Source organism: Anomaloglossus baeobatrachus, chromosome 6 (assembly GCF_048569485.1).
Source record: "Anomaloglossus baeobatrachus isolate aAnoBae1 chromosome 6, aAnoBae1.hap1, whole genome shotgun sequence".
NCBI classification, from domain to species: Eukaryota; Metazoa; Chordata; class Amphibia; order Anura; family Aromobatidae; genus Anomaloglossus; species Anomaloglossus baeobatrachus.
The window spans coordinates 536209111-536224490 of record NC_134358.1 but is presented as its reverse complement, the minus strand read 5'-3'; the positions used below and the strand labels follow the sequence as shown (position 1 = coordinate 536224490).

The following is a 15380-nucleotide window of genomic DNA, read 5'->3' as shown; positions in this document are numbered from 1 at the left end:
TTGCACCTGACAGGTTCCCTTTAATAAAAAATGTAAACATTTTTGGTAATAACAAAGTCATCACATCTGATAGATCAAAGAAAAGTGTGTTTTAAGGCCCCCGACGCACGTGTCGCCGGTACGTGTTAGGTCTGTTTCCGTATGTACCGGAGACACGGACACACGTACTCCAATGTTATTCAATGTTTGGAGTTACACGTGCGTTTTCCATACGGTCCGTGTGTCCGTGTACGTGATACGTATGTGTATCCGTATTACACGGATGCATGTCCGTTTTCTGCACGGAACACGCACACACGCACCCAATGAAAGTCTATGGCTCCGTGAGCACACGTACGTGACACGGATGCATCACCGTATGGTCTGTGTACGTTTTGTGCTTTTTTTAAGCGATGTCGGTCAATCATTTTTTTCTGTGTATGTCAGTCATTCTCCCTCAGTCCGTCGGTCGGTCTCTCTCTGTCTGTCGGTCGGTCGGTCTCTCTGTCTGTCCCTCCCTCAGTCCGTCGGTCAGTCTCTCCCCCTTTCTCATACTTACCGATCCCTGATCACCAGCGTGACGCTGCACAGCTGTTAAACAAGCTCCGGCGGCATTTACTATTTTGAAAATGCCGGCCGCTCATTATTCAATCTAGTATTCCCTGCTTTCTCCGTCCACCGGCACCTATGATTGGTTGCAGTGAGACACGCCCCCACGCTGAGTGACAGCTGTCTCACTGTAACCAATCACAGCCGCCGGTGGGCGTGTCAATATCGAGCAGTAAAAAAATAAATACATAATTAAAAAAAACAACGTGCGGTCCCCCCCAATTTTGATACCAGCCAGGGTAAAGCCAAACGGCTGAAGGCTGGTATTCTCAGGATGGGGAGCTCCATATTATGGGGAGCCCCCCAGCCTAACAATATCAGCCAGCAGCTGCCCGGAATTGCCGCATCCATTAGATGCGACAGTCCCGGGACTGTACCCGGCTCATCCTGTTTTGCCCTGGTGCGGTTGCAAATGGGGTAATAAGCAGTTAATGGCAGCAGCCCATAGCTGCTACTACGTCCTAGGTTAATCATGCCAAGCGTCTCCCCGAGAAACCTTCCATGATTAATCTGTAAGTTAAAGAAAATAAAAACAAACAACGAAAAATCCTTTATTAGAAATAATAAACAAAAAAAACACCCTCGGTCACCACTTTATTAAGCCCAAAAATACCCTCCTGGTCCGGCGTAATCCACGGAGGTCCCGCGATGCTCTCAGTTCTGCTACATGAAGCAAGAGCTGCAGTAGAACACCGCCGCTCCTGTCAGCTCCAGACAGCAACTGAAGTGAGTAGCGCGATCAGCGCTGACGTCACTCAGGTTACTCGCGGCCACCGCTGGATCTTCCAACTGTGACAGCAAGTCACCCGAGTGACTGAAGTGAGCTGCGTGATCAGCGATGAAGTCACAGGTGAGTTGCAGTCTCGGGTGGAGGACTCCAGCTGGCCGCGGGTAACCTGAGTGACAGCAGCGCTAATCGCGCTGCTCTCTTCAGTCACTCAGGGAATTAGCGATCACCGGTGAGTCCTTCACGGGTGACCGCTAATCAGTACGCGACACACAGACAGAGCCGCAGGATGACAATGAAGTCGGGTGAAGTTCACCCGAGTTCATTCTCATTGCGCGTCGCTGTCTGCTGTCAGCCGGCATGTATCAATGTCATTGTGCATCACACACGGAACATTTCACACTGGCAACACACGGACATGTCACTTACGTATCTCACACACACACGGACATTCCACACGCACACACGGCTAGCATACGCAATCACACGGATGTCACACTACTGGAGAAACAGACATAAAATACGGAACACGGACCCGAAAAATGGAATGTAAGACATGCACGTGTTTTTCACGTGCGTGTGAAGGGGGCCTTACACAGTGCATTGCATAGAAAAAATAAAGATGGCTACTTTGCTTTTTTTTCTGCACCCCCAAAAATCCATCAATAAATTATATGTACCGTAACCAAAATAGCACCAATAAAAACTACACCTTGTACCATAAAAAAAAACAAGCACACCTATAGCTACATCAGAGGAAAAATCAAAAAGGTATGAAGAAAGTTATAAAGAAAAAAATGCAAAGAACAGAGCCTAAATTACTGGGGAGGGTGTTCTTTTTTTTTTGTTGCATTTCTTACTCCCCCAAAAATAATAATTGATAATCTATATATGCCTTTAAAAAAGTGCTATAAAAATTACAACTTTTCCCATAAAAATCAAGCCCTCGTCAAGTTACTTTGATGGAAAAAAAAATAATAAAAAGTAACGGCTCTTTAAATTCAAACATGAAATAAATAAATCAATTACTTAGTCATTAACCGGGTTTGGATGTTAATGGCTTACAGCATTTTTTTCAAGATCCTTTAAGTTGTTGACCCTGATGTATTTAGACAGGTGTTGTACATGCCAAACTTAATGAAGGGACATGGCAGAGCAAGAGGATCCTGATTCATTAAGAATGCACCTTGCCAAACATCTTATTACAGTTAGGGACTGGAGTAAGATTTCTGCAGTAAGGTCTGTCACGTCAGATTCTAAATTAGACGGATGTGAGTTACCATGCCCAGTCCGAACGCAACTCTGCCAATGTCACACGGAGTTTTGCACAAACTTCGCCAACTGTCATTGCGGGATTAGGCTCTGTGCAGATGGCAGATTCTGACACTTCTCCCCATGGTTTCTCTTGTGTCTGGAATCAACAAAGGCAGACTCGGGCGTCGACCTGCTGTGTGCTGATTCATAGGCAAGCTAGCAAGAGTTAATCTCTGTTGGTCTGTTTCCACGTTTAATCACATGTTGTGGAGAGACATATCACAACTGCTCCCCTCCTATTTATGTTGGTTGGATCCTTTCACCCATGCCAGCTATAGTTTTTCTATGTTGGTCTGTGAGGTGTGGTTCCCCAGGCTTTATGGAGAAAGTTGTGCTTATTATTTGGTTCAATTGTAAAGTTTACCCCTGTTTTTTAGTAGCTTTGCTCCCATCATTTTTCCTTCAGAATTTCTTATTGTCTTAACATGTGTGTGTGTGTGTGTGTATGTATGTTGTGTGACAGAGCTTTGGTTTTCCCTTGTCTGTTTTTATCTGTGGGTTTCAGGCCACTCCTGTCCTGTCCCTCCCCGAGGGAGGGAGAATCAGGTCAAGACTGGTCAGGAGCATGGCCAGGAAGGAAACTCAGACATCTCCACCATCAGGAGTATCTCTTAGGTAAAGAATAGCATAGGGCCCCCTAGTCTGAAATGCTGTTTAGGAGCCTTGGTTCCCAGTTATCCTATAGTCATTGTGACAGTCAACTTTGATGTGAAAATGCAAAAGTAGCAACATTTTTTGCTCAGATTCGTTTTGTACAATTTTGCAAGTTTTCTAAAAGTTTTACTCCAGAAAAAATATCTAAACATCATGATGTGTCGGTTCCACCGTTTTAATGCTCTGACAAAAAAATACACAGAATGCCATGAAAAATTGTTTAAGACTGGACCCAAATAGGAGTCTAAAGCGGGCTTTACACGCTACGATATCGTTAATGAATTATCGTCGGGGTCACGGTGTTTATGACGCACATCCGGCGTCATTAACGAGATCGCAGCGTGTGACACTTACGAGCGACCTTAAACGATCGCAAAAGCGGTCAAAATCGTTTGCCGCGGAGAGGTCGTCCTGAAACAAAAAATCGTTCTCTGCTTATTAGCGATGTTGTTCCTCGTTCCTGCGGCAGCACACATCGCTGTGTGTGACACCGCAGGAGCGAGGAACATCTCCTTACCTGCCTCCACCGGCAATGAGGAAGGAAGGAGGTGGGCGGGATGTTACGTCCCGCTCATCTCCGCCCCTCTGCTTCTATTGGACGCCTGCCGTGGGACGTCGCTGTGACGCCGCACAAACTGCCGCCTTAGAAAGGAGGTGGATCGTCGGCCAGAGCGACGTCACAGGGCAGGTAAGTCCGTGTGACAGGGGTAAGCGAGGTTGTGCGCCACGGACAGCGATTTGCCCGTGTCGCACAACCGACGGGGGCAGGTACGATCGCTTGCGATCTCGCTAGCGAGATCGCAGCATGTAAAGCCCGCTTAAGAATTCTATGGAGTCTTGTCCGCTGAATTTATTATTGAATGTACTTAATTTTTCAGGTATTATAACTATGGTTCAGCAGTGGGAACAGCGGAGATCCTCTTACATCTTGATAGTGAGAAGTCGCCCACCGTGCTATGGAAAACCTACTACAACCAAGGAAATCAGTGGCTAAAGGGATTCATTCAACTTGACCGCTTGCCCCATCCATTCCAGCTGTCAGTGAATAAGCTGAACATGGGCTACTATGAAGGTGTAGCGGCCATTGACGATATTGTTTTTGAGAACTGTTCTCTCCCTTCCCCTGCCCCGAGCTGCAATGGATCCGACTTCTTCTGGTGTAAAGTTACGAAGGCTTGTATCAGCTACTTACTGGTGTGTGATCTAACCGATGACTGTGGAGACGGATCAGATGAGATTAATTGCAGTAAGTGCCAAATTATTTTACCTCCTGTTTGGTTAATTGATAGATTTTATTGAAGGGTTTATTAAAGAGTTTAATATTTTGTACTATAGGATGGGTATTTGAGTACGCCGCCAATTTCTTGGCGTCTTGTAAAAAAACCTTATACCAGGCAGTATATGTCTATTTACAATGGGACTCTATGGGTGACATATGACGCTGGATGCCTATAATGTGGCATACGTCAGGACTTCTGTAAGGAGTATATGGCACAAAATACTCCTAACGTACAACGCCAACCACATGCGGAAATCCAATGTGAACAGAATATATTGAGCAGTATGTACAGTATATTTTTTACAATGTTATGTTATAACCATTGTATGCTGCTATATGACTAAAAAAAATGGTATACATTGGATTCTTCTGTCAGAGGTACACAGAACAGTGTTTGTTTCCCTTCTACACTCGATTTTTATGTTCCTCAAAAAATATAGTCCTTAGATTGGATCTGTTTCAAGATTTCACAAATTGCTTTCTTAGCCCTGATGACGCGGGTGTACTTATTTCAGGATGGCTGCATTATACTGATATTAAAATGACCATTTTATCAGTTCAGGCCTAAAACAATAATTGCTAATCTAAAATCAATCAAGAAAAAAAGTTCGAAACAAATTATACAGAATTTTCTAAGTTGGTACTTCAGCATCATCAAGTCTAATAAATCAATATAATGTCCTTTAGTTTTTGCACTGTGATATTTGGTGTCAAATCGACTTTAAGGCTTGGTGGAGGGAAGTATCTATTTTTCTAAAAAAAAAAAAAAAAACAACAATTGGGAAAATGTTAAATCCACAGATTTGCTTGTGTAATTGGCTATGTTGATGATGTGCCATTTATATACGTGAACCCTGCAGCCAATCACTGGTCTTAACCGTGTATGGCATCAGACTAGTGATTGGTTTCACTGGTCACATGTAATGGTTAAGTATTCTATCACATTTCTTTCTCATTCCCAATATTTTTTTAATTTTATTTACTATTTATTTGATAAATGTTAGCTGTCAATTGAGCGGCTTCAGATTATATATATATATATATATATATACATACATATACATACACACACATATGTATATATATATATACACATATATATTAATAATTTCTTTGTGATAAAAAAGGTAAGCAAGTTATTCTGTAAGCATAAAAAGGAAATAGGTTCTTCAGTTGAAGAAGTTCAGACGTTTAAGATAGTACATTAACATAAAGGGACTTAATCAGCATAAAATGACTATTCAAACCAAGCACAAGTGCTCGGTGCACCGTAGTGTGATTGAGAAGTATCCACTTTCCAACTTTTTTTTTTTTTCATTTTTCTAAAGCAAAAAAAATTACTATTAAGGTTCAATGAACTGCATGAATGCCTGTGACTGGTTTGAACAGTCACTTTGTGCTGACAGACAATCTGGAAAGAGAAGGGGTCACAGTGGAAAGATAATCTATTGTTTAAATCAAAATGTATATATTTTGATATTTATTTATTTATTTACATATCATTAACCCTTTAGTGACGGAGCTAATTTTCACCTTAATGACCAGACCAAATTTTGCAATTCTGACCAGTGTCACTTCATGAGGTTATAACTCTGGAACGCTTCAACGGATCCCGGTGATTCTGAGATTGTTTTTTCGTCACATATTGGACTTCATGTTAGTACCAAATTTAGGACAATATTTTTTGTGTTTATTTATGAAAAAAATTGAATATTGGCAAAAATTTTGAAAATTTAGCAATTTTCAACTTTTGAATTTTTATACCGTTAAACCAGAGATTTCTGTGACACAAAATAGTTAATAAATAACATTTCCCACATGTCTACTTTACATCAGCACAATTTTGGAAACAAAATTTTTTTTTGTTAGGAAGTTAGAGGGGTTCAAAGTTTATCAGCGATTTCTCATTTTTACATCAAAATTTACAAAACCAGTTTTTTAGGGACCACATCACATTTGAAGTGACTTCAATAGGCCTAGATGACAGAAAATACCCAAAAGTGACACCATTCTAAAAACTGCACCCCCCAAAGTACTCAAAACCACATTCAAGAAGTTTATTAACCCTTCAGGTGCTTCACATGAACAAAAGCAATGTGGAATGAAAAAAAGCAAAAATTAAATTTTACCTAAAAATGTTGCTCTAACCCAAATTTATTCACTTTTAGAAGAAATAACACAACAAAATGGACCTCAAAACTTGTTACCCACTTTCTTATGAGCGCGCTGATACCCCACATGTGGTCAGAAACCTCTGTTTGGACAAATGGGAGGGCTCGGAACAGAAGGAGCAATATTTGAATTTTGGAAAGCAAATTTGGCTGAAATAGATTGCGGGCACCATGTTGCATTTACAGGTCCGCTAAGGTACCTAAACAGAAGAAATCCCTCACAAGTGACACCATTTTGGAAACTAGACCCCTCAAGGCTTCTATCTAGGGGTATAGTGAGCATTTTAGATCCACAGGTACTTCACAGATTTTGTTAACGTTACGTTGTCATATTGAAAATTTTAATAATTTTCTCAAAAATGTTGCTTTAGCATCAATTTTCTCACTTTTTCAAGAGGTAATTCCAAAAATTTGACCTCAAGGTTTGTTAACCACTTTTTTATGAGCGCGGTGATACCTCACATGTGGTCTGAAACCTTTGTTTGGACAAATGGGAGGGCTTGGAACGAAAGGAGCAATATTTGAATTTTAGAAAGGAAATTTGGCTGAAAAAGATTGCGGGCACCATGTCGCATTTGGAGGTCCCCTAAGGTACCTAAACAGCAGAAACCCCGCACAAGTGGCCCCATTTTGGAAACTAGGCCCCTCAAGGAATTTATCTAGATGTTTGGTGAGTGCCCTGAACCCCCAGGTGCTTCACAGAATTTTATAACGTTGAGCCATGAAAAAAAAAATAAAATTTTACCACAAAATTGTTATTTCAACCAGGTAGCTTTTTTTTTTTACAAGAGTAAAAGGAAAAAATTCAGCATAACATTTATTGTGCAATTTCTCCTGAGTTTGGCGATACCTTATATGTGGTGGAAATCAACTGTTTGGGCGCATGGCAGGGCTCGGAAGGGAAGGAGTGCCATTTGACTGCAAAATTGGCTGGAATCAATAGCGGACGCCAGGTTGCATTTGGAGAGCCCCTGAGGTGCCTAAACAGTGGCGGTCCCCCAAAAGTGACTCCATTCTGGAAACAAGACACCTCAAGGCTTTTATCTAGGTGTATAGTGAGCAGTTTGAATCCACGAGTACTTCACAGAATTTGATAAGCTTAGGTTGCCATATTGAAAATTTTCATTTTTTTCACAAAACTGTTGCTTTAGCATCAAATTTCTCACTTTTTCAAGAGACAACAACAAACCGTGGACCCCACAGGTTGTTATCCAATGTCTTATGAGCACAGGGATACCCCACATGTGGCCAAAAACCTCTGTTTGGTTAAATGGGAGGGCTTGGAATGGAGGGAGCACCATTTGAATTCTGGAAAAGTTGAAATAAATTGCGCACACCATGTCACATTAGCAGGGCCCCTTGGGTACCTATACATCAGAAAACCCCCACAAGTGACCCCATTTTGGAAACTGGATTTTATTCAGGAGTATAGTAAGCATTTTGAATCCACAGGTACTTCACAAAAATGTTGCTGTAGCAACAAATGTCTCACTGTTAGGCTATGTGGCCATGATCCAGCGACACGGCGTCTAGTACACAGTGTCAGCCTCCTGCAGAAATGTGAGTGTTGTCCACGGGAGAACGCAGCTGCCCAAGCCCACGATTTGGGTTCAGGCCGCTGTGGAGCTCTATGCTACCTGCAGAGAACACTCATCTCCGCAGCATAAATTGACATGCTGAGGCTCGGGAAGCTGCGCCACAGGTCGGTTTATGCTGCGGAGAAAAGAAGCACATTGGGCATGGGATTTCTAAAAATCCTTCCACTGTGCTTCTACTGCACAACGCAGCGCTATGGACGCAGGGAAAACACTCTGCGCCCAAAACGCTGCAAACCCTGATTGTGGGCACACAGCGTAAAATGCTACAATGGATGAATGGATAGATGTCAAACAAATATAACGTCCCATTCCCCTGCATATTCTAAGCTGGCGCCCTTTAGTGCCTTTCATGTGGCACTAAAGGGTGCCTAGCCTTGTATTTAGCCCCCCAAAAAATTAATAATTAAAATAAACGACGTGGGGTCCCCCCTATTTTTGATAGCCAGCTAGGGTAAAGCAGACAGCTGTAGCCTGCAAACCACAGCTGACAGCTTCACCTTGGCTGGTGATCAATTTGGAGGGCTCCCCAGGCGTTTTTTTAAAAAAAAAAAAAAAACGTGGGGTCCCCCCCAAATTAGATCACCAGCCAAGGTGAAGCGGACAGCTGGGGTCTGGTATTCTCAGGGTGGGAAGAGCCATGGTTATTGGACTCTTCCCAGCCTAAAAATAGCAGGCCGCAGCCGCCCCAGAAGTGGCGCATCCATTAGATGCGCCAATCCTGGCGCTTCGCCCCAGCTCATCCCGCGCCCTGGTGCGGTGGCAGACGGGGTAATATATGGGGTTGATACCAGCTGTAATGTCACCTGGCATCAAGCCCTGGGGTTAGTGATGTCACGGCATCTGAACAGATACCCGACATCACTAACCCAGTCAGTAATAGAAAAAAAAAAGACAAAAAAAAAATTTATTTGAAAAAACACTCCCCGAAACATTCCTCTTTTACCAATTTATTGAAAATAAAGAAATTCCGGTCGCTGTAATCCATTTTGGAGGTCCCTCGGCGACTCTGGATCTTCTAGAATATGGGGGGCACGTTCAGGGAACGTATCCCCCATTTTCTGGAAGAGCAAGCTCTCCATGAGCAGTGTGGGTGCAGTAATCTGAGAATACTGCACTCACACTGCCCCGGTCCAACCTAGGGCAGAGTGACCTGCAGTAACCTCATTCCAGAATATGAGGGGCACGCTCACAGAACGTACCCCCCATTTTCTGGAACAGCAGCCTCTCCATGTGAGGAGTGTGGCTGCAGATCACTGCACTCACCCTCCCCCGGTCCACAGTGGAGCCTGTGCATCAGCGACGTCAGCAGGATCCCTGCTTCCAGGGATCCAGCTGACAGCCGCTGTCTGCGCATGCGCCGCCAGCATTGAAGAAGGAGGCGGCGATCGCGGGCCCGGAGCGGCAGACCGGTAACGTATAACCGGGGGCTTGGGGGGGGGGGTGACGGGGGGTGACGGGGGGTGACCTAGTGGGACCTGGGGACACCTTTCTGCCGCATGTGACGTGTCACATGCGGCAGAAAGAGTAGAATGAAGGCGGCCGCGCGCTGTGCGCCGCCATCTTCCACGCTCCGGAGGGGGGAGGGGGGTGGTGGCTCTGGAGAACCGGAGGGGGCTCCGGTGACCAGAGGGCTCCGGTGGACCGGAGGAGGGGTCAGGGGGAGGACATTTCCCTCCGATCTGAAATGTTTGATCATTTCAGATCGGAGGGAAATGACTGCAGAGCCGGCGCCGGCGGCAGTTTTCTGTGCGCTTCGGCGCCATTTTGGATGTCCGGTGGGGGTAGGGGTGGGGGTGGGGGGACTCTCCGGTACCGGGGGCTTTGGGGGCACTAGGGGGTTAGATTTCTTTCTCATCTGACATGTTTGATCATGTCAGATGAAAAAGAAATCAGTTTTACCGGCCATTTCTTTTTTTTTCATGTGTTCGTCGGTATACGGTGTATACCGGCGATCACATTAACGGGGTCCAAAAAAAACACCCCGATTCATAATCTGGGGGGTCTCAGCTACCCCCGGTAGCTGAAACCCCCGAGATTTTCGGTCGCTGGGGGGCGCTACAGGGTTTTTTCGGGCCGCCGCTTTAAAGCGGCGGAACAGAATAAGTACCCTGTTTTGCCGCCGCTTTAAGTCGTACGGCCATCGTTATGAGGTTAAATTACATAAAAGTAAAAATATATAATATCACTTCCACTGCTTAGTGTGAGAATTGCAAGGTTTTTGATAGATAATCAGACAGATAGATAGTTAGATAGATACAGTAGATATATACCGTAGATAGATAGATAGATAGATAGTGTTAAATTAAAGGTGGTGTCACACATAGCGACGACGACAACGACGTCGCTGTTAATTCACCATTTTCTGTGATGTGTGTGACATCCAGCAACGACCTGGCCCCTGCTGTGAGGTCGCCAGTCATTGCTGAATGTTCTGCTTCATTTTTTGGACGTTGCTCTCCCGCTGTGAAGCACACATCGCTGTTTTGTGACAGCGAGAGAGCGACGAACAGAAGCGAGCAGGGAGCAGTAGCCGGCGTCTAGCAGCCTGCGGTAAGCTAACCACGGTAAACATCGGGTAACCAAGAAGCCCTTTCCTTGGTTACCCGATATTTACCTTAGTTACTAGCGTCCGCCGCTCTCACGCTGCCAGTGCCGGCTCCCTGCTCCCTGCACACGTAGCTGGAGTACACATCGGGTAATTAACCCGATGTGTACTCTGGCTAGGAGTGCAGGGAACAGGGAGCCGGCACTGGCAGCATGAGAGCGGCGGATGCTAGTAACTAAGGTAAATATCGGGTAACCAAGAGAAGTGCTTTCCTTGGTTACCCGATATTTACCTTAGTTACACTTCCATGCGTCGCTGCTGGCTGGGGGCTGGTCACTGGTTGCTGGTGAGATCTGCCTGTTTGACAGCTCACCAGCGACCATGTAATGACGCAGCAGTGATCCTGATAAGGTCAGATCGCTGGTCGTGATAGCTGCTGTGTCGCTATGTGTGACACCACCTTAAGAAAGGAGTTAATGTCTTCAAGCCTGCCAAAAAGTTCTTAAGATGTCAGATTTCCCTTTTGAAACAAAGATTTGTTAAGGGGTGTGGTTAAGCTGGGTGGATGCTGGGAGCGTCTTTACTTACTATGCAGTTATGTATTCTTCTATTTGCTATCATGTAAGAAACTCCTACATTTATGCATGGTACGCCTATATTTCTGAATAGTATCAAAGTTCTGATTCTCATTAAAATCATTAGGAGAGCTCTGGATATCCCATGCCTGTTTATTTCATTAATTCTCATGGGTGCCGTACAATGAATACCAGAAAGTTCTAATTGTAGTAAGAACTACTTCAACAATAGAAAGATAGATAGATAGATAGATAGATAGATAGATAGATAGTGTTAAAAAAAAAAATAAGTTAAAGCCTTCAAGCCTGCTAAAAAATCTTATGGTGTGGAATATCACTTTTGGAACAAAGACTTGTTCAGGGGTGTGGTTAAGCTGGGTGGATGCTGGGAGTGTCTTTACTTACTATGCAGTTATGTATTCTTCTATTTGCTATCATGTAAGAAACTCCTAACTTTATGCATGGTACGCCTATATTTCTGAACAGTATAAAAGTTCTGATTCTCACTAAAATAATTTGGTGAGCTTTGGAAATCCCATGCCTGTTTATTTCTTTAATTCTCCCTGATGCTGTACACTGAATCCATACTGCTTAAAAAAATAAAGGGAACACTTAAACAAGGATTTTGTATTTTGATGTTCCCTTTATTTTTTTGAGTGGTATAAATAGATATTTAGATAGATAGATACATAGATAGACAGATAGATAGATAGATAGATAGATAGAGAGATACTGTACATAGATAGATAGATAGATAGATAGATAGATAGATAGATAGATACTGACAGATAGATAGATAGATAGATAGAGGGATAGAGGATAGGATAGATAGATAGATAGATAGAGGGATAGATAGATAGAGGGATAGATAGATAGATAGATAGATAGATAGATAGATAGAGGGATAGATAGAGGGATAGATAGATAGATAGATAGATAGATAGATAGATAGATAGATAGAGGGATAGATAGATAGATAGATAGATTTGGAAGATTGTAAAAATATGTTGTTAATTGTCTTTTTCAATCTTCTCCATGGGACCAGCACCTGTGTGTCCATCACTAGAAGTAAACAGTGAAGTTTCTTATTTAATGTTGGCATAGCAAAGCTCTTCAAAACCATAGAGAATTAATAAAGAAATTTGTACAACTTTTTAAATACTATAGAATGAATAACTTTTTTTTTTTTTAATACCTCCTTAAAACCCAAAGCTTTAGCAGCATACTTGTTTTACTCTTTGATTTTGGATATGTGATTACTAGATATAATGTCCGTTTTTTTAATGACTGTCCAGTAATTGCATATATTTGATATTTTGCCACCTATCAGGTCTCATTAAAGCTGAATTAAAGTAATTTTACTGTATATGCATCTATATTACATTCTACTGCTTTGTAATAATGGTAGGACATATCATTAACCTTTGGCAGCACATGGGTTAATTGATGCCAAGGCGGCCTGTCTGTTCTTATTTGTGTGAAGCTACGAGCAATTTCCTTGCAATTTTTACTGACGTTTTGAGCAGGTTTCACTGCTTCTACTGTAAATGGCTTTAACAAAGGAATATTTTAATGTGATTTTTTTTTCTAATTTTATCATTTTTTTCTACTTTCATATATACCGTACCTGAAGCATTATTTATTTTAGATTTGGAGCAGGGCTTCTGAAATATCTGTACATCATTTTCCTCTATTAAATAACTAGTATTATTTCCTGTGTCCTTTGATAAATATGATGATGCTAAGCTTACCGAGTACATTTCTCAAAAAAAAAAATAAATCTATCTTTGAAGTCTTTATACTGCTATTGACTATCATGTTTCTAACATGCAAAATATCATAAAACCTTAAAAGGGTCATTCTCAACTGATTAAAAGGAACCTATCACCAGATTTGGTGACTATAAGCTGCGGCCACCACCTGTGGGCTCTTATATATACAGTATTCTAACATGCTGTGTATAAGAGCCCAGGCCGCTGTGTAGACCATAAAAATCACTTAATAATACTCACCTAAACGGTTGGTGCGGTGCATACTGGTCAGATGGGTGTCTCCCATTTGATCCAAATAAATTAAACTTGCTTTCATGACTAAAATTAAATTTGGACACTTCTCCTCTGTCCACACAACATGCTCTTCAACAAAGGTCAGTCTAGCTTTTTGATACTTTCTTTTAATGAGAGGTTTGGTCACTGCAGAGTGGGCTTTCAGTCCAAATGCTCTTAAACGTCGTGACACTGCATGACACAATAGATCCTTACCCTGTTCAGTGTTGAAATGGCGAGCAATTCAAGCTGCAGTGTTGAAAAAATTACCCATAGAGATTCTCTTGCATTTGTATTTTGAGGGTGACCGGCCTTCTTGGGGGACTTGAAAGTTTGTAATGTTGTAAAGATGCAATATTCTGGAAATCACAGACTTGGAATGACGAACTTCTCTTGCTATGGCTGATAGGGTCACCCCTTTAGCCTTCATCTGGACAACCTGCTGCCGGATGGTTTCAGTCACTTTGGAACGGCACACCATTTTTGCAAAGTCAGTGGAAACTGGAAAGATAGGCTGCCAGTTATATGAGTTTCCTCATGTTAGGATATAATCACATAGGACTACACAATGACCACAACATTTAGAAAATTGTGTGTTGTTCCCTAATTTTGATCTCGAGTGTATATATCAGGATGTAATAAATGTAATAATTGTGCAATTGCCTTAAATGTATCATCCTTTTACTGCCTCCATTTGAGTAGGGTTTTTTCAAATGAGATAATAAATGATTAATTTAAAAAAAATCTTTACTATTATATAGATTTAGTATCATTTATATTCAGAGGTTAGTAAAATATATGAATAATCCTACGATTCATTGCAGCTTCTGAGTTACAATGTGACTTTGAAGATGGTTTATGTAACTGGGCGCAGGACTCTGAGGATGACTTTGATTGGACGAGACATCAAGGCCAGACGCCAACTCTTGACACGGGACCCATGAAAGACCATACCCTGGGAACAGCCAAAGGACATTACCTCTACATCGAGACCTCAGAACCTCAGCAGTACAGAAATCAAGCCATATTACTAAGTCCTGAACTGGAAGCTACAGCTAACAATGGGAATAAAACTTGTATTTTCCGCTTCCATTACCACATGTTTGGAAGGCAAATTTACTCCTTGGCAGTCTACAAAAGGAAAATGAGGAACACCAGAGGCCAATTACTGTGGCAATCATTTGGGAATAAAGGAAATCGATGGTTTAAAAAAATACTCTTCGTAAACAGTTCTTTACCATTCCAGGTAAGATATCAGACAATTTATTAATATTTCCCGCTCTTTATTTGTAGGTGCTTTACACAAACTGATTGCAGCAGCCCATATTTCTGGGTTACAGTAGAATAATTCCATAGGTATGTCACTTTTTGTAGACCATTGACTCCAACATATTTCTGTCATGATGACTTTAGGATAGCAGGGAGCTCCTAATAAGTCCCTCAAGCTAGGGAAACCCTATACCATCTCTATTCTCAGGGATACTGCTAATGGTGGAGAGGCCTTATGCGGGCGTCACACGAGACGAGCTATCGCGCGATTTATCGTCACGGTTTTCGTGACGCACATCTGGCATCGTTCACGACGTCGTCTCGTGTGACACCTCCGAGCGACACAGAATCGGTCACAAATAGTGAGTCGTGTGCACGTTGCTTATTTTTTAAAAATTGTTTATTTTTCATGGAGCCGGTTGTTTATCGTACCCGGGGTAGCACACATCGCTCTGTGTGACACCCCGGGAACGATGAACACAGCTTACCTGCGTCCCGCTCTTCTCCGCCCCTCCGCTTCTTTGGCCGGTGGCTGTGTGACGTAGCTGTGACGCCGAATGTCCCTCCCCCTTCAGGAAGAGGATGTTCGCCGCCCACAGCGAGGTCGCTATGCAG

General features: G+C 42.7%; 1 protein-coding gene across 1 annotated transcript in view; it reads left to right on the top strand.

Annotated features, from left to right (window-relative positions):
- MALRD1 (MAM and LDL receptor class A domain containing 1) overlaps positions 1 to 15380 on the top strand; it is a 746310-nt gene that overhangs the window by 328403 nt on the left and 402527 nt on the right. The window contains exons 17-18 of the mRNA XM_075315583.1: positions 4162 to 4529; positions 14321 to 14742. Coding sequence (XP_075171698.1) covers positions 4162 to 4529; positions 14321 to 14742 — 790 coding nt within the window. The remainder of the gene's footprint in view (positions 1 to 4161; positions 4530 to 14320; positions 14743 to 15380) is intronic.